Consider the following 24,631-nt stretch of genomic DNA (forward strand, 5'->3'; position numbering starts at 1 on the left):
GACTCAGCTTGTGAAATGCTGGGTTAGATTCACTCTGGTCTGTAGGAAGCTCCTGGGTGCCTCACTAGAGTTCTCTTTCTAGAAGCCATGTCAGAATATCCTTTCTTCTCTAGCAGTGAGTTCAGGAGAAATGCGTTAAATTAAGTACTTTTGTCATGGATTAATTATAAGCTTCTGGTATCTGAGTTCTTGCTTTCTGTTGTGAGGGGAAGAGAAGACTGCTGTGGATCTGTGGTGTCTGAGTGGCCCCAGGGCCTTTGCTTGGCATGTGCAGTGTGCTTGGGTTTGCTTTGCTAAGGTAGAAGAAGTTCATTTCCTTTGCTGGCCTTCAGCTTAGGTTCTGAAAGGCCCTCAGACATCTGCCTGCACCACGACTCACTGTCGGCCGAACGATCCCAGGAGGGGTCTTGGACGGAAGGGGATAGAAAGCGCACTTTTATTGGGAGCTGAGTGTGCACGGGACCAGAGTTACAGCATTGATGATTCCAAAGCTGCAGCGCCCTTCTGACCTGGCTGTTTTGTGAATGCTAGCTGGGTTTAGCCTCTTCAACCTGGGTTGGCCGTGGCCTGCCCCACGGCAGCTGTGCCCTCCCAGCCCATCCTGCCTGCCCTCCCCCAGGGAGGTACCTCCTCTTCCTCTCTGTTGCTCTCGACCCCCTCCCTTTGTAGCAGCTTCCCAAGGGCCTCGCTCTTCCACTCACATGTTAAACCACGTGCAGGTCAGCTTTGTTCAAAGCCCTTCTGCGGAGAGACGGGTACACAGGTGGGTCTCTGGAGCGGGAGTGCTGGGGTGCAGGCCCTTCACGCAGGCTGACGGGAGCCTGGCATGGAGCTGCCGCATCAATGGCAGAAGTAGAGGAACGCCCTGGAAGCACTGGGTTCTGATCTGCAGTTCCGGTGGTTTCCTTCCACTTCTGAGCTTGTATTTTATTTTTTTTTATTTTATTTTATTTTTTATTTTATTTTTTATTTTATTTTATTTTATCTTATTTTATTTATTTTAATTTTATTTTATCTTATTTTATTTTATTTATTTTTAAAATTTTTTTAATGTTTATTTCTGAGACAGCAACAGAGCATGGTGGGGGAGGGGCAGAGAGAGAGAGGGAGACCCAGAATCCGAAGCGGGCTCCAGGCTCTGAGCTGTCAGCATACAGCCCGATGCGGGGCTCGAACCCACAGACTGTGAGATCATGACCTGAGCCAAAGTTGGTCACTCAACCGACTGAGCCACCCGGGCACCCCAGTGAGCTTGTATTTTAAAAAACAAATAAATTTTTGAAAGCCTTCTTCAAGGTTTTCTAAATACTTGGTGCAGATGTTAATTGCCTTGTAATATAATTAAAAATAAATAAAAATGATTCATAATTGGTTCATTAATCGTATCCGTAAATGGATAATTTAAAGAGGATCATTCACCCCCGAAAATAGAAATGATTCAGCCTTTCCCTCGTGGAAGTCTGCACTTGCCGTTGGCTTAGCAGCCCATTCTTTTCAGTTCGGATCTGAGTCAGCACCTCCCTCTCTGCCGTGTGTGCAGTGGGGTGGAGTCTGAGTCCTTCGTCCCCCTGCAGGTTCATCGGCGCGTGCTTTAAAATGGACAGACTCCAGAGGTTAACTCCAGATGGTTTCATCAAGGCAGTGGTTTTGGCACAAATGTCGACAGTGAACATGTGGAGTCAAGGGGAAGGAGCTCCAGTTTATGAGAAACCGCTGGCTTTTTAAGGCTTTTGAAAGGTTTTTTGTTTTGCTACAGTTTAAGTTCATGTATTTATTTTGAGAGAGAGCATTTGCTGGTGCGCAGTGGGGTGGGGGGTGGGGCAGAGAGTCCCACGCAGGCTCTGCGCTCAGCGCAGAGCCCGATGCAGGACTCAAGCCCAGGAGCTGTGGGATCGTGATCTGAGCCAAAATCAAGATTCAGACGCTCAACCGATGGAGCCGCTCAGGTGCTCTGACGCTGTTGGAAGGTTTTAAGAAGAGTTGGAGGAAGCGGGGGAGAGGAGGGAATAAGTTAGCAGTCGCACACAATTTCTGGTGTTTTCTATTGCATTTTCCTTTGTGATGGAAAGCGTGCTTCTCCCCCAGCATTTGGAATTGACCAGGTTCACGGGGCATATGGTGAAGGTGAACTGGAACGCGTGACTAACAGGACCGACAGGGACCATGGGGACCAGGGAGGGGTCTGGGAACCAGCGTTTAGGGTTTGAGACTTCAGTGAGCCAGGAACATCCACCCTGGTGGCCCTGTGGAGCACAGCTCGTATTTAGAGAGGCGGGTGCCGAAATCTGGGGGCTGCGTCCGAGGCCCTCTGCACGTTCGTTGGCATCCCTTTTCCCTTAAGGAGATGGTGACCAAACCCTCACCTCCGGCCATCGCTTTCCTTGGAAGAAACCGCGGGATTTGAAATCTAGGGGAACGGGCAAACCCACCTGTGCTTCCCGCCTCCCGGGCCAGCATCGTTACCTGTTCAGCACGTTTCCTTTGCCACTTTTCTTCCCGTGTGTCTTGCTTACAATACGTTTGATCATCTTCGCTTCTGGCCCCTGTGTCTTTGTGTCCGTTACCTGCTGCAGCACCCCTACCCGTCCTGCGTGGTGGGCACAGAGAAGCCACCTTTGGGTCACTTGGCAGAGGGTCCCGTGGCTGGGAGGGGGGTAAGAGCTGGCTCTGCCTGGGGCTGGGCACCAAGTCCCCCCCGGGGGAGGGGGGTGCTCGCCTTGCAGCACCTTCAGAACCAGCCAGCCCTCCTCGCTGGCTTCGATGCAGATTAGACGAAGTTGGGAACCATGTAAGCCCGCCAGCTCAGCTTCTAAAATCAGACGTCCTCCCACAGTGGTCGTCTGTGTTCATCAGTAGCCCCAGGAGCTGCTAAATCAGATGTTTGGGTTTGCTAACCAAATAGTACATTTCACCCTCCAAGATAGCTCACGGAGTTGGGTTTCATAAATATTTACAGCAACCATACACCAGGTGCTAAGATAGATACTGAAACATTACTGATCTTCATATTTGGTACTAAAAGCAGAATTTGCAAAACCTACTAGAAATTGAGCAGTCATTACCTTTTGAATGGGGTTGGACTCTTGGAAGAGAGCAAACTGTGGATGAGAAATGTCTTGTTTTTCAAAGAACTGTATTTTCTAATACCTAGTTTAAGAGTACGCTGGGAAATGGTGCTTCAGAAGTCGAGTACTTTCATGATTAAAACTGAAATTTACTGAAAACTCTGCCCTCACCATTCCCGTCTTTCTTAAAATACCAGAAAATGCATCGTTCAGGGCTCTCTGCAGCGAGTGCCACGTGCAAAGGTGAGATCTTCCACATGGGATCTCAGGGCGCCCCCGACCCGAATGGGCCGGGCGCCTCGCTGGAGCACCTGCGTTCCACCGCCCAGAGACGCACGCGCTGCTCGCGGCCTCCTTTCCCACCGCGCCTGCCCAAATTGGTGACCTGCTTCCGAGGAGGCTGCGACGCCACCACTGAGCAGTCAGAAGAGCAGTGTCACGGCCCCCAGCAGCGCGTACACCTGGCTTCTCTGCTTAGTAGGAAGTTTGCGCTGCGCAGAGGCTCCCGGGTTTGCGCACGGCTCTGAGGCTGGAGAGTGCGGCGGGGAAGGCGTCACGTTCCCGGGGGTCCTTGCTGTTACTCTTGTTGCCTCCCCGGGACTGGACGCCTTGTGGTCAGCTTCTAGTTCCCGCATTTCGTTGGGTCCTGATGCCATTGTATGCAAAACCCTGACCCATTTGAAGTTGTTTTCGTGGGTCAGAAATATAAACTTCATATAGACAACTTCCTGGAGAGATCAGCTGACCCGAAAAAGATGCACCATTGTGAAGTGTACCACGAAGGAAGAAAAGTGTTTAATTTTAAAATTGATCTGATGCCCGGGCATTGATTGAAAACTGCATCCCAGTTCCAGGCATGTTAGAACGTTGGGGGAAAAGAGTGCCTTCCAGTGAGACGGGAAGAATAGTCTGCCCAGTTCTGTAATTCGATCAGCGTCTTTGGAAAATGCGGTAATCAGGCACCATTGTTACTAACATCTTGTTAAGCTGTTAAACCACAGTTTTGTAAATGTAACAGTAAGTACGTGTCTAAATTCTATCAAGAGCTGCAATGTTTAGTTTTGACAGACATGACTCTCTCTTATCCACTGTTAGCCCTGAGATTTAAGAACATCTGTTTTGGAGAAAGTTTGCAAGAGAGAGTCCCAAGACCTGGTAGAGTTGCTTTGTCTTGTTTGTTTTTAATCGAGGTAGAGTGGGTGTGCAGTGTCAGTTTCAGGTACCCAACGCTGATGCGCCGGTCCCCCACCCTCTGCCACGTGCAGTTATTACGGTACCGTCGACTCTGGTCCCTGTGGTGTACTGTTCATTCATCTCCGTGACCAATTTTAGAGTTGGAAGTCTTCCTCTTTTCATCCTTTCCGCTTATCTGCCCATCCCCGCACCCCCCTCCCTTCTGGCAGCCCCCGGTCTGTTCTGTGTGTTTAGGAGTCCACTTCTGTTGTTTGTTTGCTTGCTTGTTTTATTTTTTAGGTTCTACATATAAGTGAAATCATATGCTATTTGTCTGTATCTGACTCACTTCACATAACATGCCCTTCAGGTCCGTCCTGTGGTCCCAGATGGCAAGACGTCGCTCTTTTCTGTGGCCGAGTAATATTCCGCCGTGCAGGCCCGCCACATGTTTGTCCATTGGTCTGTCAGGGACACTTGAGCTGCCTCCACATGTTGTCTGTACAGACGGCCACAGACACGCGAAGAGATGCCCAGATGCAAATCAAAACCATCACGAGATATCACGTGTCAGAGTGGCTGGTACCAAAAGCACAAGAAATAACCAGCGTTGGCACGAACGTGGAGGGAAGGGAACCCTGTGCACCATCGGAGGGAACGTCAGTTGGTGCAGCTACTGTGGAGAGCAGCGTGGGGGCTCCCTAAATACGTACAGAACTACCCTCTGATCCAGCAATCCGTCTGCCGGGTGTTTACCCAAAGGAAACGAAGATGGTGCTGGGAAAAGATCTGTGCCTCCCTGTGTTCTTTTGCAGCATTATTTGCCACAGTGCGTTTTTGTCAACTTGGGCTCTGGTTGCAGGGTTGTGTGCGCCTGGTGGGGCCCCGCAAGCGAGACTGATCCTTGGGTGGGGGGGTCGCTTCTGCCTTCGGGGGCTGCCAGGTCCTCCAAGGGTGAGAAGAGGGAGGATCTGGGGGGTGAGACAGAGCCCGTGCGTGCAGTTCTGGGAAAGCTCGACAAGTGTGCCCTAAGTGGGGCTGCCCCTGCCTGCCCCGTGTCTCATTTGGCCTGTCTTGGGGGGAGTCAGGAAGCGGCCGCCCGGGCCGCGCGAGAGGCCCGCTAGTTCGCGTGTGGCTGTTTAGATTTACGTTCAGGCAGATTAGAGCCCCGGGTCCGCGGTTGTGCACATGCGCCACTATGTCCCGGGTGCTCAGTGGCCCTCGCACAGCACGTGCCATCTCCACGGCCAGCTGTGTGGGGAGCAGGTACCCCTCCTTTCCCGGAGGCGGCCTTGGTACCTGCGCGCCCCTCGCCGGTCTGCTCTGGGAGACCTCTCCCGGAGTCCACTGCCTCGTGTGGGGCAGTGGGAGGCCTGACTCGATACCCTCTTTTTTTTTTTTCAGGGCATCTATATTCATCGTTAGAAAATGCACAAGGCAAAGAGAACTTAAAAATCACACTCTGGTCATCTAAAATGCAGTTGACTCTTTTGTGTTCATCTTTTAATTTGTATGATGAGCACGTTCTTGGAAAAAAAAAAAAAACAATCTGCATAGAAGTCTTGAGATTCGAAAGTGGACTGTTCTCACGCCAGCCCATCTGAGTCTCCTGGGTGGGAACGCCGTGAGTGTCAGCAGGTGGCCTTTTAGACCTTGTCCTGTGCTTAGTGCTGCACACAGGGAGGGGCCGGGCACTCAGACACAAGTGGGGCCGGGTCTGTTATCAGTCTTTGTACCAGCAGGCTGTCGGGCTGTCGTGGGATCTTCCTCACCGGGGCACTCACATCTTCTGTGTTCTTAATGAGTGGACAGCGTCTCCTGTGGGACCAGGTCTGACGGCCCCAGTCCTGCACTGAGCAGGCCCTGCAGATTCGGGGCCGGGGGGGGAGGGGTTCAGGGTCTCAGCACAGGTTTCCGGAAGTGGAATGACTGGGCTCAGCCTCTTGATAAATTGTCAGCTTACCCCAGAGCATGCCAGGGCCTGGTCTTTGTGCAGAGTCAGATTCGTCCTATTTCTGCCACGTGCAGTTGCCGGTCGCTTTTTGATTTGTTTACCGTCAGCATGTTTCTGGAGAGAAGTTCTTCCGTCTCTGTGTTGTGATTGTTGTCGTTTTGTATGAGAGCGTAGAAAGGCCGTCTTCCAGTCCAAGCTGGTGATGGTTCCCGGTGGGTTTTTCCTTCTCATGTTTGACTTTTTTCACTTAAAAAGTTCCACTCTGCATCTGTATTACATTTTCAAGTGTAGAACAAGGTGGGACTCTTACGCCGTTGTTTTTGGGCTCCTGTTCAGGATTCAGTTTGGCTACAGAGAACAGAAGTAATGGAGTGTTGGTGGTCCAGTCTAGATCATGGGGTTGGCCCACTGCATTCACCTGCCCTCCTTGTTCCATACCTGGGGCCTTTCTCGCAATCGATCACGTGGGCCTCTCTTCCCTTAAGAAACCTTCCCAGGAAGTCTCATTAAATAATCGTAGTGTCCTGGTGGTTTTGACATGCCCCCTCTGTGATCCGTTATAGAGGAGATTTTTCTATGATGGTCACAGCACAGAAATTTCCATGGAAGATTTGGAGACCGAATGCTGGTGGCTGACATTGAGCCCTAAGAGATCATGACTAATCGCAGACACGGAGACTTCAGTGTGGTTTCATGTAGATGTGTTGTCAGATGTGCGATGCCTTTGAGGTTTTGATGTGTGAGAAGAGTGAGGCTCCTCGCTTTTGCTGCTGTGTGGAAGTGATCGCGTGGACATAAATGACGATGGACGGAACTCTGAACCGCTTGGGAGAAGTGAGTGTGCCGGTGGGTTCGGGGTCGGGAGTGACAGACTGATAAGTTGACCTGTGGGGTGTGTGATGCCTGCAGTTGGGCCTGTGGCTGATAACACTTCGTTGTGAAAGTGAATTGTCGACAACATAAGACGCAGTTTCTTAAAGTGATGAAAACTACGCGTAACGTTAGGCGTGAATAAAATAATCCAAACTTGCATTTAGCCCTGTTTGGAATGTTAAGTTTGGGTGTATTTCATGGGGAATGTAGATGTTAAATGACAAGGTCCTAAGCGAAGCATTCATTTAGTCAGAGCTTGCTTTGATTCATCCCACACTGCAGTCAGATGCTCCCCAGGAACCGGCACTGTTCGGGCGCTGGAGGCCAGGCAGTGAGCGGGGAGGCCCTCGCCATGCCGTGGGAAGGACGGAGGGGGCAGTGAAGGCGGGGGGTGGGAGGGCAGAGGTGTGCTGCCCCCCTTGTCCTGTGTTTTTTGTTTTTTTCTTTTCATGTTTATTTTTGAGAAAGAGAGAGTGGGGGAGGGGCAGAGGGAATGAGGGAGAGAGGATCTGAGCGGGCTCCGAGCTGTCAGCACAGAGCCCGACTCGGGGCTCCATCTCATAGAACCATGAGATCACCACCTGAGCCAAAGTCTGACGCTTAACCGACTGAGCCACCCAGGCGCCCCTGTCCTGTGGTGTCTGTTGAGTTGCTCTGATGGCACAGTCCTTTTCGGGTTGGGGTTGGGCGGTCGTCCCCTCCCTGCTCGATTCCCCCACCCTCCTCACCCAGCCCTGGGCGCCTCCTCAGCTGAGGGAGGGCTCCACAAGGACCCTGCTGAGTAAGAGCAAGCAGCCGAGGGGGCTCTCGGGGTCTGCCCACATGTGGTGATGGCTACAGCTTCCTGTCTGTCTGGGCCCACGGTGTCGTCGCAGCCCAGAGCGCCGTGGTCCCCGCAGCCGCAGGAGTCGCACCGTGGCTCGCCGACCCTGCTCGCCTCCAGAAAGGGCCGGCGGGGGCTTCTCATCCAGTCCCTGCGTGCGCCGGGAGTGCCCTTCTTATTCCCAGAAGGCACAGCAGGAGTCCTCTTGCTGTCTGGTCTCTTGTCACAGCTGTTACCAGTTAGGCCCGACGTAAGTTAGGCCCGACGTAAGCCGCATTTCAGGTCGGTGCGTTGGCAGAGCATCTCCTCTTCTCGGCGGAACGCGACCCTGAGACCGGGAGGCCTCATGTTGTACCTGGAACCACTTCGAGCTCTGTGAACGTGGGCCTGCCTCCACCTCGTCGTTCGTCTCTCCTGAAATGTGGGCGGGGGTGGGAGGGGAGACGCCAGGCAGCCCCGTCTTCTGTCTCCAGCCGGTCAGTGCACCTGCGGTAAAGCGGACACGGTGTGACGCTTGCTGGTGGTGTCTGTGCAGATGACAGCGAGGGGTCCCTCCTGCTCCTTCCTTTTCTGGAGCCTTGAGGGTGATGAGGGCAGAGGCCTGGGACGTCGGGGGTTGAAAGTCTCACGTTGTCACTTGTGAGGTGTTGCATGCGGCTTAGAAGGAAGTTGACGGTCCTGGTGCCTTCTATCCTGCAGGTGCCGGCCTGCAGTGACGTTTTGGGAAAGTGGCACGCCCCGTTTGCCAGATGTTTTCATGGGTTAGGCGTGTGGGATGTGGATAGAATTCCAGATGCTAGCTTGGGTATTCCCCTTCTGCGACTTGGGTCGGTCAGCTGTTTAACTTTTCTAGATCTGTGTCTTTATAATTTTGCCTCCAAATTTCATACCTCTGTCATCAGAGGGGTCCTGAGAGGCCCTGGAGCCCATGTGCTCTTGTGCTGGCTCAGGCAGCAGCGTGCTTGGGTGGGATTTTCGTTTTTTGATTTCCTACGAAGCTGAACATGATAGGCCTGATTTTAAGCTCCAGTGGTGGCCTGAATCTAACTGGCCTACATCCAGTGCAGATGTACCCAGGGCAGAGGTGTGGGCAATGGCCGACTGCCAGCTAGAGCCCCCAGCGAGCTTTCAGCGGCCTCCAGGAGCCTGTCAACCGGCTGCTGAGTGTTAGGAACGGTCGCTGCACAGGGATTTCGGGGTGCCGGGGCAGAGCTCCAGGCGAGAGAGTGGAGGGCCGCCTTGACAAGGAGGGCTGATGGAAATCGTGAGGTGATGTGATGCCCCTTGCCTTTGTCACGTGACACTAACAGGTCCTGTTGAGAAGTGTCGCCTTCTGTCATGCGGACTGTTCTGCTAGCTGTCGCACTAACGTTATGTTATTATCAAGCAGATTCTATTTTGTCATTTCTTTGTTCACTGATCGGACTTAGAGAGGAAGTAGGTGAATTGGATTTGTTTTGCTTCCCAGGATTAGATCACCTGCCCCATAATTTAATCCCTGAAAGTGACCGAGGATGACCATCTCTCCCTCCTGCAGAAGGAGGCTTCCGTGTAGATCCTTGGCCCTGAAACCGAGCTCCATGAGCCAGGGCCTGCCACGGGATGGGCTTTTCCGGCCGCTACTTAAGGAGATCTTTGTTAGGGAGAGAGGGCCTCGCACTGGCACCGCACCCGCGTCTGCTTGTGGGCCTCTTGGTCGGCTGGCGCCTTTGGGGGGTGTACCCCCAAGTGTGGTGGCAAGGGCGAGGGGGCTCTTGTCCCCAGGGTGCGGTGGGATCGGAGGCCTGGATGCCAGGCCGGCCCCGCTCTGCGCTCTGTGGACGGGCTTCCCTCGGCTTCTGAACGCGGTCCCCGCGGGGATTGTTCTGGAGGGTCCTGCAGGGCCGAGAGGAAGCCTCTGTGTCCTGGCAGACTTCCCTAAGTCCGCCCGTGGTGGCCAGGCGTGCTGGGCCGCCGTCGCCCACAGCGTGTTCATTCCGTCCTGTGCCTGCTGAGGGGAGAAGAGCCGGGGTGCTCTGGGCCCAACGGCTATTCCAGAGTCCTGTTGATCGAACAGCAGAGTGGATGTGGTTGACTTTCAGAGCAATAACGCGTGTGTTTTCTCTTTTGTCCACCAGACTTCATGAGGAAATAATTGACTTTTATAACTTCATGTCCCCTTGTCCTGAAGAAGCAGCCATGAGACGGGAGGTGGTGAAACGGATCGAAACGGTGGTTAAGGACCTCTGGCCAGCAGCTGATGTGGGTGCCCTGTTCACTGTGCTTCTGTGTCAGGCCGGGGCCTGGGCTCTCCTTGCCCGGGGCCGTGCTTCCCCAGGGGCGGCCCTGGGGGGGTGGCAGGCATCACCCAGGAGTTTGTTAGAAATGCACGTTCCCAGGCCCCTGCCTTGCACCTTCCGGACTCCGAAATCCGACCCCTTGCCCTCACTCCACAAGCGTCCTGTGCCCACGGCACCCATCCTGTTGTTGGCCCCTCTCCTGATGGCCGGGCTGGTGGAGGGCGCGGCAGGGTGGGGGGGTCCCCGTGGGCACGGGCGGCCACTCCGTTCCCCTCCTCTTGGAAGATGACCTCCCACACGGTTGTCTTTCAACCTCTGCGCCCTGGGGTTGGAGGGTTTGAAAGCAGCTCTGAAAAGTCCTCTGCTCTGAGCACTTGTGGGAAAGGCCAGTAATTGTTTCATCTCTCAATTTTGAGTTTTAAAAAATTCTTCTGCGGGGGGGTGTGGGGGGGGGGGGGTGGAGGGCTGCCTGCTCGCACTGGCCTGTGCTGTAAGACGACCACTCTTTTCTTTCAGGTACAGATATTCGGCAGCTTTAGTACAGGCCTCTATCTTCCCACGAGGTGAGTACCAGGCTGCCCTGCACAGGCCGGCCCGACGGCCACTCATCTGGGGCGGGCGACATCTGAGTGCGCGGTCAGGGCTAAACGCAGGCTCCTCGTATTCAGATCCCAGGCTAGAAACGTAAGCTAGAGGAAGAGACGGCAGCACAGAGGGAACAGGGCAGGAAATAACATTTAATCTAGTGTTGTAATAACTGATTGCGTTTCCCCTCTTGCGCTTGATTTGGGGTGTCGCAGAGATGCTGGCCGTTAGGAACGTGAAGATGAGCGGGAGGGCCGTGGGAAGACAACGCGGTAGAGAAAACTCTGAAAGTTTTGGGTGTGTTTTTGAAAGCTGATCTGATGTTTCAGTGAAGATTCCAGCAGAATTCTATTCAAGCAGTATTTTGTATTTGTATTTAACTGAAAAGCAGCCAACGAGGTAGCCTCCTAAAGTTGTGCTTCAGTATTTCCTCGTCAAGAACTATCTGGATACCCAGATCAGTTTTATGTGCAGTGTTTCGTTAACAGCTTATTTTCTCCGAACCCACTGTTAACATTTGGAGACTAAACAGGGCTGTAATCCCAGGATTTGGGGATAGCCCTGGCAGGGCCCGGAGGGAACAGAACAGATCCCGGGTACCCAGGAGCCACAGGTCAGCCAGAGTGGGGCAGTGTAGGCAACAGTGTAGACGGAGGGCCAGGAAACCTCCGAGGAGCGTTTCACCCTCCTTACTTACCTGAGGATGCTGGGAGATTCTTCCCGCCTCTCGGCTCTCCGCCCACACGTTACCAGCAGCTCGCACACCGCGTTTTCTCTCTCCCTCAGAGGGATGTGCCCGGTGGGGGTGGGTGTGCCCCTCGAAGGAGTTGTGAGTGTGTGCCCCACGTGCGCGTGTTACTGCATAGTGATGTGAGCGGGTGGCTCACGGTCACGTGTTCTTCTGTCCAGCGACATCGACTTAGTGGTCTTTGGAAAATGGGAGCGCCCTCCTCTGCAGCTGTTGGAGCAGGCCCTGCGGAAGCACAACGTGGCTGAGCCGTGCTCCATCAAAGTCCTTGACAAAGCGACGGTAAGTGCGGGCGGCTCGGGCCCCTCAGCCCCGGTTGGCGCTTGGGCACACCTGCCAGCTGCGGTGACTGTCCTGTGTCTTGAGCTCACGCTGTTTACGGGCGTCACTGCGTAGGGTTCTGAAGAGTTCTCTACGTCCGGTGTACATGCACCCGTGTTCGAGTAGCTAGGACTACCAGCCGAGCACGATTCTCACGGCACGTCGTGAGAGCATCACACGGTACTTGGCGCTGAAGTGCCTGCTTGGGCCGGGGCCAACCTCCTTCCGGATGCGTAAGGAACCGACGTGTTCCTGTGCTGCCCAGTCTCGCTCCCGTAGCCCGGTGATTAAAACACGGCGTTTGTTACACAGAAGACAGTGACCGTTTGCCGGCTTCTAGTTAAGCAAGAACCTGCCCATTCCTTTCATCGTTCAGACGCGTACCTGTGGAGACCTTTTATCTCGGGGACAAGTTGGAAGATGCAGGTGCTCTGACGTGCACTCACCCAGGTTTACCCAAGTCCAAGTCCGGGGCACACACTGCTCGGGCCCTCGACTCTCACTGGCCCCTCGCGTGGTGCCTCTCAGAGCCCCCCCGCCCTGCCCTCTGGGGCTCTGCCGTTTGTCCTTGACGGGAACGAGATGGCGGTGGTCTCTGACCAGTGTCCGGGTTAGATGCAGAGGAGCGGAAGAAGGCCCTGCTTGCCCTTGGCTCGGAGCACGGGGCGGACAGACGGTCCGGTCCAGTCGGTGTCACAGGAGCTGCTGTGCACACCTCTCCCTCTGCTGCCAGGGGCCCGGTGTAGACTTCAGGGGAACCGAGCCACGCGGGTCCAGCACTGCTCGGTTCTCTAAGCCTGAGCTGACGCCGGGCCGCCTTTTCTGCTGGTGGCCTCACCTGCTTCTCGTCCCGGGCTCCGGAGGCCGGCCTGAGAGCGGTGTTTAAGAAGGAAGCTTGTCTGTATTGAGCGACCGAGAAATAAGTATTGTGGTATTGTCGCTAATCTCTAGAATCTGTGAGTGTAGGAGGGTGTGTGTGTGGGTTCGTGTGTAGGAGGGTGTGTGTGTGTGTGCGTGTGTAGGAGGGTGTGTGTGCGTGTGTAGGAGGGTGTGTGTGTGTGTGCGTGTGTAGGAGGGTGTGTGTGTGGGTGCGTGTGTGTAAGCCAGGCGAGCACTGGGAGGGGTTTTGGGAAAGTGTCCCGTGAGTGTAGACAAGGAGGTGCCGTGCCCAGCGGTGATGGGGAGCAGGGATTGTTCATGAGGAATTGACTGTGCTGTGGACGCGTGGGCTCCTTCTGAAACACTGGGAAGTTCTTTGGGAAAGCATTTTGTTTTTCTGCCCTCTTGGACCACACTCGCTGTAGCCGCCCATGCTTGCTGGCCTTGCTGGTCTCCAGGAGTCACGGTCACCGCCTGCTGGCCCATCCCTGTCACGTGTGTGGCCTTGGCAGTTTCCTGCCAGGTGCGTTTCAGGGCCCAGAAGAGGTGCGCACCCTGTCTCCAGACCTTTAATTAGACCAGTCGTTTTGGTGAGGGAAAGTGCTTTTTCGTTGCTTCCAGGCTGCCTTTTGTTCTGGAAGTACACAATTCATTTTCTGTGGGGGGTGGGGTGGGGAGGGCTGTGGTCAGTATGGCTGCTTGGGCAGCCCTCAGGAGGCAGGTTTTGAGCACCTTGCACGTCTTTATGATGAGAATGTTTCCAGTCTAGCTTCTTAACTCTGGGTTTTCAGGAAAGTGGTTTTTGTGTTTTGTTTTGCTTTTTTGTTTTGCTTTGGTTTTGTTTTTTAGTTAAATTGTCTTAGTGAAAACCCAAAGTAGGATTGTTTGGAGAAACATCAGCACGAAACATAATTTAAAAGCTGGCTTTGGAGTTCCTTTGAGTGTTTGCAGAAATTCTCGCAAACATAATTTGGGGACCTGGAGTGTCGCCCCATCACCAGGTGCCCCCGGGGGCGGGACAAGAACTTAGCCGGCTTCTCCTTGTGGAGCCCAAGCCTTCCCGCAGGTAGTGGCCATGACTGATGCTGAGTCCGGCCAGGAGGGCCGGGCAGAGGTGAGCACCGGCTGTTGTCGGGGGGTTTGGAGGAGGGTCTGGGACTCCAGGGACCCATGAGGTCAAGGTTCACACTGCAAAATCTCTTTTCTTCTTTAAAGCCCGGGACTCATGATCTCTCAGCTCTTTTGTGAGTTAGAAAAGAAAACCCCTCTGTACAAGTTCGGAAACATTTTGATATCAGACTGTGGTGAATGTTGGCCAGTAGAACCTAGTTGTTTTTTTACAATCCAATCTCTGCAGGTACCGATAATAAAGCTCACAGACCAGGAGACTGAAGTTAAAGTCGACATCAGCTTTAACATGGAGACTGGGGTCCGGGCAGCGGAGCTCATCAAGAATTACATGAAGGTGCTGTCGTCCGCGTTAGCGCTGTAAAAACGGGCCTTGTTACGTCAGCGTCTCACTTTAAACTCTGTGATGGTCTTCATGATAAAGGCAATACGGTTGAATTATTTATCTCCGATATTATTTCTAGAGATGCTTTGAAATTGTGTAGCTCTTTTGTAAGTTTTCACTTTCCACGCTGACCAGGAAGTAGAGTGTTATTTTAGAGAGCTTGGTGAAAATGTTCTTTCTCATTATTACAAACTGACCATCCCTGGAGCTCAGTGTGCCTGATTTGCAAGGGTAGTTTATCGGAAGTGGAAGACGTCCTGACATAGTTTGCTTACTTTGGATTGTCTCGGTGCCTGAGGGCGGGGTAGCCGACTTGTTCACTGAGCCCAACAGGTGTGGGGGTCCAGTGCGACGGGCGGTCTTTCCCTCCTGTTACAGGGAAAGAGGTGAAGCCCCTCACAGAGGCAACCCCAGTGTCACCGTCTGGACGCTGCCTCTTCCTGCAGGCCCAGGGACCCCGGTCCTTCAGTTTTTCCCTTTCCTCTGCCACAGCAGAACGTGAAAAACAGCAGCAGCTTCCACACTCTCCCCACCACCCCCACCCCTCACCCCCCTGCTTCTCCAGCCTCTGCATTTCCTTGTTCCCTTCACCCTGCTCTCCGTGGCCCTCTGCTCCTGTCCTCCCGACTCACGAGCTGCACACACACACACACACACCCCACTCGGTCCTCTCTGGGTGCCTCGGGTGTTGTTTCCGGGTTCTTCCTGGCTCACTGCCACATCCCTCCTCTCTGCCTCCTCGCCCCCCACCCTGCACCTGTCACAGGGCAAGCCGGGCCATGGGAAATCATTTGAAGGAATACACTCATTCTTCCCTGACCTCCTCTTTGGGGATTGTTCATGCAAGTGTCCCTACCTCATCCCTGCCCCTACCTCATCCCTGCAGAACCATAACCTGGGATGTGGCTCCTGGTGGGGGGCGGGGCATGTCTTAATAAGCCCCTCACATAATGAATTCTCAGGCCCCTAAAATTTGAGGATGACGGGCCCAGAGCCTTCCAAGTGGCAAGAGGATTAAGCTTTTTTCCTACTATGTGAAATTGGCTATGTGAAATCTTTAAAGGTATATTAACTAACCAATATTTTCTCTCTCTCTCTCTCTCTCTCTCTCTCTCCCTCTTTTTTTTTCTTTTCTTTTCTTTTTTTTTGTTTTTGGAATTTACAGAAATATTCATTGCTGCCTTACTTGATTTTAGTATTGAAACAGTTCCTCCTGCAGAGGGACCTGAATGAAGTTTTTACAGGTGGAATTAGCTCATACAGCCTAATTTTAATGGCCATTAGCTTTCTACAGGTGAGTGTGTGTTCTCTCTAGAGACGTTGACACTGAGACTTCGTAGGAGTAGATGCTTCCGTGATGTTCCAGAGCCCCTGCTCCACATGCTCCCACGGTCCTTGCTGCCCTTTACTCCTGTGTTCCCGTCCAGGAGAAATGAACCTCTGATTGTCGAGACAAAATTATTTTGATGAATGCTTCTTTCATTTTTCTCCTTTATAGGTTATTTTTTTAATTGATTGAGCTGCTACAGGGAGGGCAGGCTTGTCTGGTCAGAGCAGTCAGGCGTGCACCAGTCTGAACTCGAGAGCTCCGTACGTGTGGACGCTCTGGTGCCTCGATAGACCATAAAAAGCTGGTTTTCTTGGTTACTAACTGTGGCTTACTAAAAATTTGTCGCAGAAAAAAGTTGGGTACCATATACAATTGAAAAAGTTGCTGAAAAGAGAGTCTTTTTTCTCAGATCGACAAGACACAAATACTTTGTCTTGAATTTTATGTCGCCCTTGTTTTGTTGAGGACCGTGGAGCAGCCTGTCAGTAGAAAACCTCCCCGAGTGTTCAATGCTGGGACATTGATAAACTGTGCTTACGCTTGTTACCATGTAAGACAGTTTCTAAGTGAATGGAAACCTTGATGACCCCGTTTACGTTTTCTTGAAGGGTTCTCTGTTCGTCACACAAGCCTTGCGTGTGTATTTTAATGTGCCGGGCTACTCCTCCTCGTTTGCCGTTAAGTTTTGTACCTGTGATTGTGCTTGGGATTTTACATCCAAGGTTTGGCCCCTTTTTCTCCTTATTGTTCATACTGCTGGCTCAAGGCATGGTCACACCGCCTTTCATTAGTCTGACTCCTCTGACCCTGGGGCACGTCTCTGCCGGAGATGCGTTAAGAAGAACGAGACTGGGATTCCACACCTGTTTTCTTACGGTTTCTTACAGTTTGCTCCCAGCGCTTTGCCTCCACTTTGGCCTCCGTGATGCTGCCCTTGGACCCATTCTTCCCATTATTTTGAACTAAGTACAACGTACTATTCTGATTCCCTCCCGTTTTCCTGATTGGAACTATTTTCAGTCGCTTGTCGTCATGGCTACTGCCTGTTTTTATGGTGCCGGGCACTGGGCTCAGTGCCTCCTGGCACATTCCCCACGGGGTCCCGGGTGCAGTCCTGTGACCCCGCAGAAGGCCACACGCGGTGTGCGTGGGATTGCCACTGGCCTCGTGCCCCCTGCTGCCCGGTGCATCGCGCCGCGAACCTGGGCCCCTAGCAGGGTCTGAGTCCATTTCGCGGCCCACGGAGGTGAGAGCCCCAACCTTGCACTGGGTGGCGCTCAGGTACTTGATTTTGACTGGAGGGCAAGCAGGAAGGAAGAGAAGCGGGGGGGGGGGGGGGGGGGGGGGGGTCAGGAGCACAAATGCTGCCCTTGTGCCGTTGGCACGTGCAGGCACGTGCACACCCTCAGTTCTTGTGAGCCCCGGAAACACCTGTCGGTGCCAGGAGCTGTCTCTCCTCAGGGACCTGTGTGAGTTTCCAGGAACCGTGGCTTTCACCCGGACGTGGCCGTCATTCTCCAGGCCCGCCCCGGCCGGCGTGACGCCCCACGTGTCCCGCAGTGGCACCATGAGCACACGTGCCCACTGAGCCCTCGCAGCCTGGCCAGCAAGGCCGATGGAGTTTTCAATTAATCTGTTTTAATTAATTTAACTATGAATGGCCACTCATGGCTTGTGGCTGTCACTGTGGGCAGCGCAGGCCTGCCTCCCGAGCCTCTTAAAGCAGGAGGGTGTCCAGAGGCTGCATCCTAGGTTCAGAATAAGTCCGTCACCCGCTTACAGAAAATGGGGCACCAAACTGAGGCTGGCACTAATCCGTGTGACGAGCAGGGATGTAAATTTGGTGTAAATGTTATGACACAGTACTAATCACCTGTACACAGTTAAAATTAATCTTCGCACATTCTGGTTGTGTGTCACGCTGTGACTCTCTCCGGTCTGACACTGCCCTCTATGGGTTGTATTTTGGAATAACGCAGTTAAGGTTGGATGGAGTCTGTAACGTTGCATTCACCGGCCAGAGGACTCTACGTTGTGGAGAAGACGCTCTGCATATTTATCAGTATTTGCTAATCTGTGGTTAATCACATGTCTGCGTTAGTAGGAAGATGCTCTGTGGGTCACGAATTTCGGAGAATTAAACTGTAATAAAAAAACAGAGATGAGAAGGTTTTATTTCTTCTGAACTCTCTCTGTTGACGAAGGCTCTCCAGGCTCGGTTAGGGCCTGCTAACCTCTGCTGCTCGGAGCGTCCTCACAGAACTGGTGAGAGAGCAGGTGCCCCGGAGGGTGTTTCCTTGGAGAGACCAGTAGGTCTCCTGATTTCATGCAGTCTTTTCAGAAAGTGACTTGAATCCAAATTGTGGATATATTGCTTTTACAGTTGCATCCAAGAATTGATGCCCGGAGAGCTGATGAAAACCTTGGAATGCTTCTTGTAGAATTTTTTGAACTCTACGGAAGAAATTTTAATTACTTGAAAACTGGTATTAGAATAAAAGAAGGAGGTGCCTATATCGCCAAAGAAGAGATCATGAAAGCCATGACCAGTGGGTACAGACCATCGATGCTGTGCATTGAGGACCCTCTGCTGCCAGGTAAGGGCGCCTTGCTCCGAGTTAGCTGGTGTCTCCAGTGCACGCCGTGGCCGTGGCCATGGCCGTGGCTGGGGCAGGCGGGGCCGGGAGGGGGCGTGTCTACAGTCCCTGCAGCCAAGGGCAGTGCACTGGGTTCCAGGCGGGTTCCTACTGTGCTGACAGTTAAGCGGGATACCTTCGGAACTCTTTCGTTTAATGCTTCTAGTTCTTACAACGTTGGAGTTTTGTTTCCATTCCTTGATTAACCAGAAAGATGTAGAAAGTGAAAATTAAGAAAAGTGTATTTTTTCTGATTAGTAAAGTATAACATATCCACATATCCGTCGTAGACCATTCACTTCTGAGAAGCAGGTCACACAGAAAATGAAAGTGTGCCGCAATCCCCTTCCGTTTCGGCGTGTTATCCCTCCAGGTTTTTCCTACACGGATATTAACATTTATTATTGTAATCTTACTAATTAAGTGGCCCCCATAATGCACACAGCTTTACAACTCGTCGTTCTAGTTAACAGCACATCCCAGGCCCCTTTCCTCTGTGCGTAGGCGTGTTCTGCTCCAAGGATTGCTGCGCAGACGGTCCTGAGGCGGCCTCCTCTTTCTCCACTTTTATTCCCACGAGCGGATTTGATGGCGCTCATGTCCCCATTAGCGTAGGCACAGTCTTCTTAATCTTTGCTGGTCTAACAGAACCACGTAGTATAAATTTTCATTGAGTTTAGATTTCTTTTTCTTTCTTTTTTTTTTTAACATTTATTTATTTTTTGAGAGACATAGAGCACAAGTTGGGGAGGGGCAGAGAGAGAAGGAGACACAGAATCCGAAGCAGGCTCCAAGCTGTCAACACAGAACGTGACGTGGGGCTCAGACTCATGAACCGTGAGATCATGACCTGAGCCGACACTCATGACACCCACCCTACTGAGCCACCCAGGTGCTCCGAATTTAGATTTCTTTCGTGGTTTAGTGAAGTTGACCCAATTTTTATTTATCAATTCCACAAATGTTTATTGAGCGTCTATTAGGTCTTACTGTTGGTGATAAAATCAGTGACGGACAGGTGACAGAGAAGGTGGGGGGGCGGGATGTCAGCTCCAGGTACACTGCCCTTCACCTGAGTGGTTCTGGGAGATCCCGCGCGTGTGTTAGGGAAGCTTTCCTTGTCATCACGCTGTCCTTTATTTCTCCCCAGCTTGTCTCTCACATCTGTATTTGGCATTTCTTGTTCAGTTACTATATATTTTTTAATGTCCTCAAGTGTAACAGTTTTTTTGTTTTGTTTTGTTTCGGGGCTGCTGGAGTGTGAAATTTACTTCTTAACAGCCTCTTGAAAGGAAACGTGCTGACTGTTCTGTCGTTCATAAATGACGTGACTTAATGCCGTGCTTTTTCTGTAGTGATTCCCCAGCAGTGTAGGAACACGTTTCACGTCTGTTTGTCTGTGTCTAATCAGTTAAGTTGGAGGTGTTTCCAGTGTCTTCACTATCTGCTTAAATGTACTTAAAAGACGAAAGCCTGCGTTATCACTGGATTGTATTACCAAATCTGGAAAAGGAAAAATCCCAGTACTTAGAATGTCTCCTAAAAAAGTCCTGCTTACTTGGATTGTGAAGGATGCTGATTAAAATTCAAATGTCCTGTGACAAAAGTTCCTCGACTGTGGCTCACTTGGTGACTTCCCTGTTGGCTCCATGCGCCCCGCGCCCGGCCGGTCCTCACCGGGGGAGAGTCTGGGCCTGCGGCCTTCCGCCCCGAAGGGCGGCCTCCCGCGGGTCCTGGTGGCGCTGATGGGAGTGCTGTGTCTCGGGCCAGCCGCCCGCCTCGTGCACGCCTGGCCAGCACCACCGTGGTCGGTCACAGTCGCTGCCTTGACTCTCTGGTGTCTTTGCCACCTGGGGAGCTGCCTGACTTTTTCACGGACTGTCACTCTGTCTCTGAATGACATCGCACGGAGGTAGACCCGGATCGTAGCCCGCGAACGTCAGGAGATGGGCGCCAGTGACGGGCAGCGTGTTGGCAGGCGCCTGGCTCGGCCTTCCTGGTGCGTCCGGAAGTGGGGAGGGCCCGCTGCAGAGTGACTCACGGGAGAAGACGGGAAACATCTGGATCAAGGGCCGGATGTTGGGCAGGGTTTGACAGCTGCCTCTCTCTTTCAGGAAATGACGTGGGCCGCAGTTCCTATGGGGCCATGCAGGTGAAGCAGGTGTTTGACTATGCCTACATTGTTCTCAGTCATGCCGTGTCGCCCCTCGCGAGGTCCTATCCAAACAGAGACTCGGAAAGGTAACGCAAGTCCCCTGTCCCTGTCCTGGGCTCGTGGCCCCCGCGGTGTGGCGGCCACACGCCTCGGCCTCTGCGGAGCCGGCCCCGCCTGCCCCTGTCATTGCTTGATGTGCCCCCGCCTTGTAGCCCAGGAAGATGCTGATGAGGAAGGCCGGGCGGGAGTTCAGGGTGGCTCGGCACCGAAACTTTCTTGTTTGGGGACTTGGCGGTTTCTTCAGGGCGTTTGATTTTGGGGAAGTGATTTCTGGCTTTTTAAAACTTGGGAACGTGATGCGTTTCCTTGAGGCTGTCTTCAAAATGCAAATACTGAGTTCTGAGTGAGTGCATCTGGGCCTCTGGGCGCACAGGCCCCAGCCCTCCTCCCTGTGCGTGCTCTTTCTTGCCTCTCCATTTCAGAGGACTCTTACGGGTTGTGAGACGTGCCTGCAGCATAGCTGGGGGGGCGGATGGAGTGAAGGGGCGGTGGGAAGGAAGAACAATGAGGTGGTGGCCAGTGCTCGTGGAAACTGTGCCGGACGGGGAGTTTGAAGCCCGGCACTACCGGTGATTGGCTTGTCGAGGGTTTCGAGCCTCATTCCGCGCATGGTGCTCTCCGGCAGGGCTTTCGGCCCGGTGCTGGGTGCTGGGAGTCTCGGCCCTGGCTGCCTCCGCAGGGGATAACGCCATGTCAGACCTTTGTGAGTGCTGGGTGGGGGCGGGGGGCACTCCCCTGCTTAGACACCTCCTGGAAACTGTCTTTTGTAGGTAGCTGTAGGCCCCAGGACATCTGTACAAGCGAGCCCACCATTTCTATGCTATGATCTCAAAGCACATCTGGGTTCAAGCATCAGAATTCATATGTACTTTGTAAAATTATTTTAGCTTTCTTTCTACTATCTTTCACTTAGCAAAGGGATACGTTGTTAAAAATAGAGAATAGCCGGTCGCAAGGGCTTGTGGGCTCATAGTAGCTGCCGCCCTCCGCTGACCACCCCCCGCCGTGTCCTCCTGCAGCACTCTGGGAAGAATCATCAAGGTCACTCAGGAGGTGATCGACTACCGGAGGTGGATCAAGGAGAAGTGGGGCGGCAAGGCTCCCCCCGCGCCCGAGCCTGGTGAGACTTCCCTGCTCGCGTCTGTCACTCGTGCACTTTGGCACCTCGTGTGGCAGTGCCTCTCGGTCCCTCCGTGGTAACTGTCAGACTGAGAAAGTGCCTCGTCTTCTGTAGCGTAAGAGTTTGCAGCCATGAGATGTAGGCCCCTGGACACAGGACGTGTGCCACACGTGGACTGGTAGCGTCTCTTGTAGTAACTGCATTAAAAATGCGAAAAGAAACAGGTGAAATTCATTTTCACGTATTGTATTCAACTTCTGTTCAACACGCGACGTGTATAAAACATTTTTGAGAGGTTTTACTCCCGTGCTGCTGGGCCCGTGAGACCCCGCGTGCACACCGCACGCTCCCCAGACACGGGCTGCGTGTTCAGATTTCGTAAGGTTTACAGCCGGAAACCGTTCCCGTAGCCACCTTGTTCTAAGCACATTTGAAGGCGTCCCAGTGCTGAAACACACAGCTTTAAAAACTAAGAAAATTGAATAAAGTTAGGAATTGAATTGCTCGGTCTCGTTCGCACCGGGTCCGGGCCCAGCGGCACCTGTGGGCCCACGCCCCCCCCCCCCCCCCCCCCCCCCCCGTCCTCTCAGGGAGGTCACTCAGGCCTGTCTCCCCCGCAGACGACAGAATTAAGATAAAGGAGCGAATCAGCGCGTGTGACGGGGACCAGCCGCAGCGCCGGGACCCGGAGTCCGCCTACGGCCAGCGCCTGACCCTGTCTCTGCCCAGCCCCCAGCTGCTCTCGTCCGGCTCCTCCACCTCCTCCGTGTCCTCCCTGTCGGGAAGCGACATTGTGAGTGCGCCGGCCGGGAGACGTCTCTGGCCGGCCTTTGAAGTCTAGCAGCCCGGGGGTCCTCTCCCCTCCGTGCGTGTGTGGGTGGCGGGCACCCCAAGACCGCACCGACGGGTCCCCGCTCTGCCGCGGGCCTCTGCCGCCAGTCGGGGACCCCGGTCTCCGCGGGCCCCAGGAGCCGGCGTGCCGTCCACACGTCGTCGCTAGGGCGGACGCCCTCGAGTGGTTTTTTAAAGGCCGCCTGGAGACGAAACGTTGACGCGAGGGGTCTCCTGCGCAGCTCGAATGCTGTTCCGTCCGGAGACGACTGGAGGCCGCGTTGGGCAGCCTCGGGCTCCTGTGGCGGGGGGCCGGTGGGCACGTGGGCTCCCGACCTTCGCGTCAGCGCGCCCGTCTTCAGCTCCCCGCCGTTGTTCCTGCTTGCAGGATTCCGACACGCCGCCCTGCGCGACGCCCAGCGTCTACCAGTTCAGCCTGCAGGCGCCCACTCCCCTGCTGGCCAGCCTGCCCACCGCCTTGCCGATGACGAGCGGCAAACCCCAGCCCGCCACCTCCAGAACGCTGGTCGTGACAACTAACACTCAGGTACGTGGCCGGCCGGCGCCCGTCCTGGGGGCGGGCCCTGGGACCGGCCGATGCTGTTGAAGCGTAAACGACTCCTGAGCTCTGCGGCAGGCACGTTTCGGCCTCGCAGGACCCCTCGTCTTTCGCGGATCGACGGGGTGTGACTTGGGTCCTGTGGCAGAGCGCGTCCCCGAGGCCCACTCTGGGCAGGCGTGCACTGGGGGGACAGCTGGTCTCCCACCCTGACAGGGCTCTTGACGGGGTGCGGGCCGACCGTCTGTCTCAAGACGCCTCTGAGCCCCGCGTGCGACTGTTGTCGTTGGCGGGTCTGGTGCTGCCCCTGGGCAGGGAGGGGCCGTGGTCTCCGCGTCCTCTCCCAGTCTCCAAAAACTTCGACTCTTTCACGTCACTCATTAGGCAGTATTTATAGGGCTTTTTCTGTTAGAATATGTTTTCTGTTGTTGTTTTTTAATTTAGACAAAACTAGATGTCTGAAAGGTAATCTCAAAAAACACCAAATTTGGTGGCTCTTCCCAATTACACACAATTGAGTACGTGTGTGGAGAAACCCAACCGTGGATTTGCCTTTCAAGAAAGGTCATCTCTACAGTGCGGGTTATGAGGTGAGCGTAGAGGGACGTGGGCGCAAGCGTACGGGCTCATTGCTCTGTTGCTTGGAGCTTTGCCCCGGAGGGTGTCCTCACAGGACGCGCCCCAGACCGCAGGCCGAGGGCAGCGTGCTGTGACACGGGGTGGCGACGGTGGCAGGCGGTAGGGCCCCGCCACAACTCCCGGGAACTGCGTGGGGGTGTCATGCTGAGGCGGTTTCCTGTGCTATGAACATGGATTCTGGGGGCGCCTGGGGGGCTCAGTCGGTTAAACGTCCGACTTTTGATTTCGGCTCAGGTCACGATATCACGGTTCGTGAGTTGGAGCCCCACGTCGGCCTCCACGCTGTCCGCGTGGAGCCTGCTTGGGATTCTCTCTCCCTCCCTCTCTCTGGCCCTCCCCTGTTCGTACTCTCTCTCTCGGTAAATAAACTTAAAAAAAAATTAAAAACAAAGTATATTCTGCCATGAACTCTGGGTGTGGTAGTGGCCACGGTCTTCCTGGATCAGTCATCGGGTCTGACCTTGCCTGAGGCCCCCGGTCCCCCAAAGGCCAGTGCGGCCGCTGCGTGGTGGTCCAGCCAATGCCGACCGTGTGATTCTGGCAGGAAGTCCAGGAATGTTTGGGGGATAGGTCGAAGGCCGGGTGCTGGTGCCGTGGTCTGCTCTGTCACTCGTGCTGACAGTGAGTGAGCCTAAAGCTGCGGTCGTTCAGATTTTAAGCCACAGCTTGAGGCCCACTTCGTTTTCTTTCTGAACTTCAGACATTACTTCTAGCAGAGTAACTGAGTAAACCACTCCTGTCTGCAATATCTCGTGCGTGCCGTCTCCATGGAGGTGTCCCCCCGCTCGAGACGAAATGGGCACGTGGGGCTGGGGCATGAGTCTGTCAGACCCAGTGGGCTCTTCCCGGCGATGCCAGCTCCTGGGCGGAGCAGAGCCCCCACGGACGAGAGAGAGGGCCCGTGTGCGCTGCAGGCCCCCGTGGGAGCTCCGTTCGGTAGAGCGTAAGGAAGGGCCACTGCCTGTGTCCGGCGCCCTTGTCGCCCTGCGGCTGTGAGTGTCACAGCCTCAGAGTGCCATCCGGGACACCCCAGCACCTGTCCCGGCAACCTGTTCCAGGCGCTGTTCAGGGTGGGGGCTGCAGTCAGT

The 24,631-nt window shown here is 54.0% G+C and overlaps 1 protein-coding gene across 2 annotated transcripts in view; it reads left to right on the plus strand.

Moving 5' to 3' along the window:
* TENT4A (terminal nucleotidyltransferase 4A) overlaps nt 1-24,631 on the plus strand; it is a 46,702-nt gene that overhangs the window by 17,256 nt on the left and 4,815 nt on the right. For both annotated transcript variants that reach the window (XM_053906868.1, XM_053906869.1), the window contains exons 2-11: nt 10,006-10,129; nt 10,684-10,730; nt 11,662-11,782; nt 14,058-14,165; nt 15,379-15,507; nt 17,927-18,140; nt 20,294-20,420; nt 21,414-21,514; nt 22,135-22,307; nt 22,734-22,892. In XM_053906868.1, the coding sequence (XP_053762843.1) occupies nt 10,006-10,129; nt 10,684-10,730; nt 11,662-11,782; nt 14,058-14,165; nt 15,379-15,507; nt 17,927-18,140; nt 20,294-20,420; nt 21,414-21,514; nt 22,135-22,307; nt 22,734-22,892 (1,303 nt within the window). The remainder of the gene's footprint in view (nt 1-10,005; nt 10,130-10,683; nt 10,731-11,661; nt 11,783-14,057; nt 14,166-15,378; nt 15,508-17,926; nt 18,141-20,293; nt 20,421-21,413; nt 21,515-22,134; nt 22,308-22,733; nt 22,893-24,631) is intronic.

The sequence above is a fragment of the Panthera pardus genome, unplaced genomic scaffold, assembly GCF_024362965.1.
Source record: "Panthera pardus isolate Hobbes unplaced genomic scaffold, ASM2436296v1 HiC_scaffold_2, whole genome shotgun sequence".
In the NCBI taxonomy this organism is placed as follows: domain Eukaryota; kingdom Metazoa; phylum Chordata; class Mammalia; order Carnivora; family Felidae; genus Panthera; species Panthera pardus.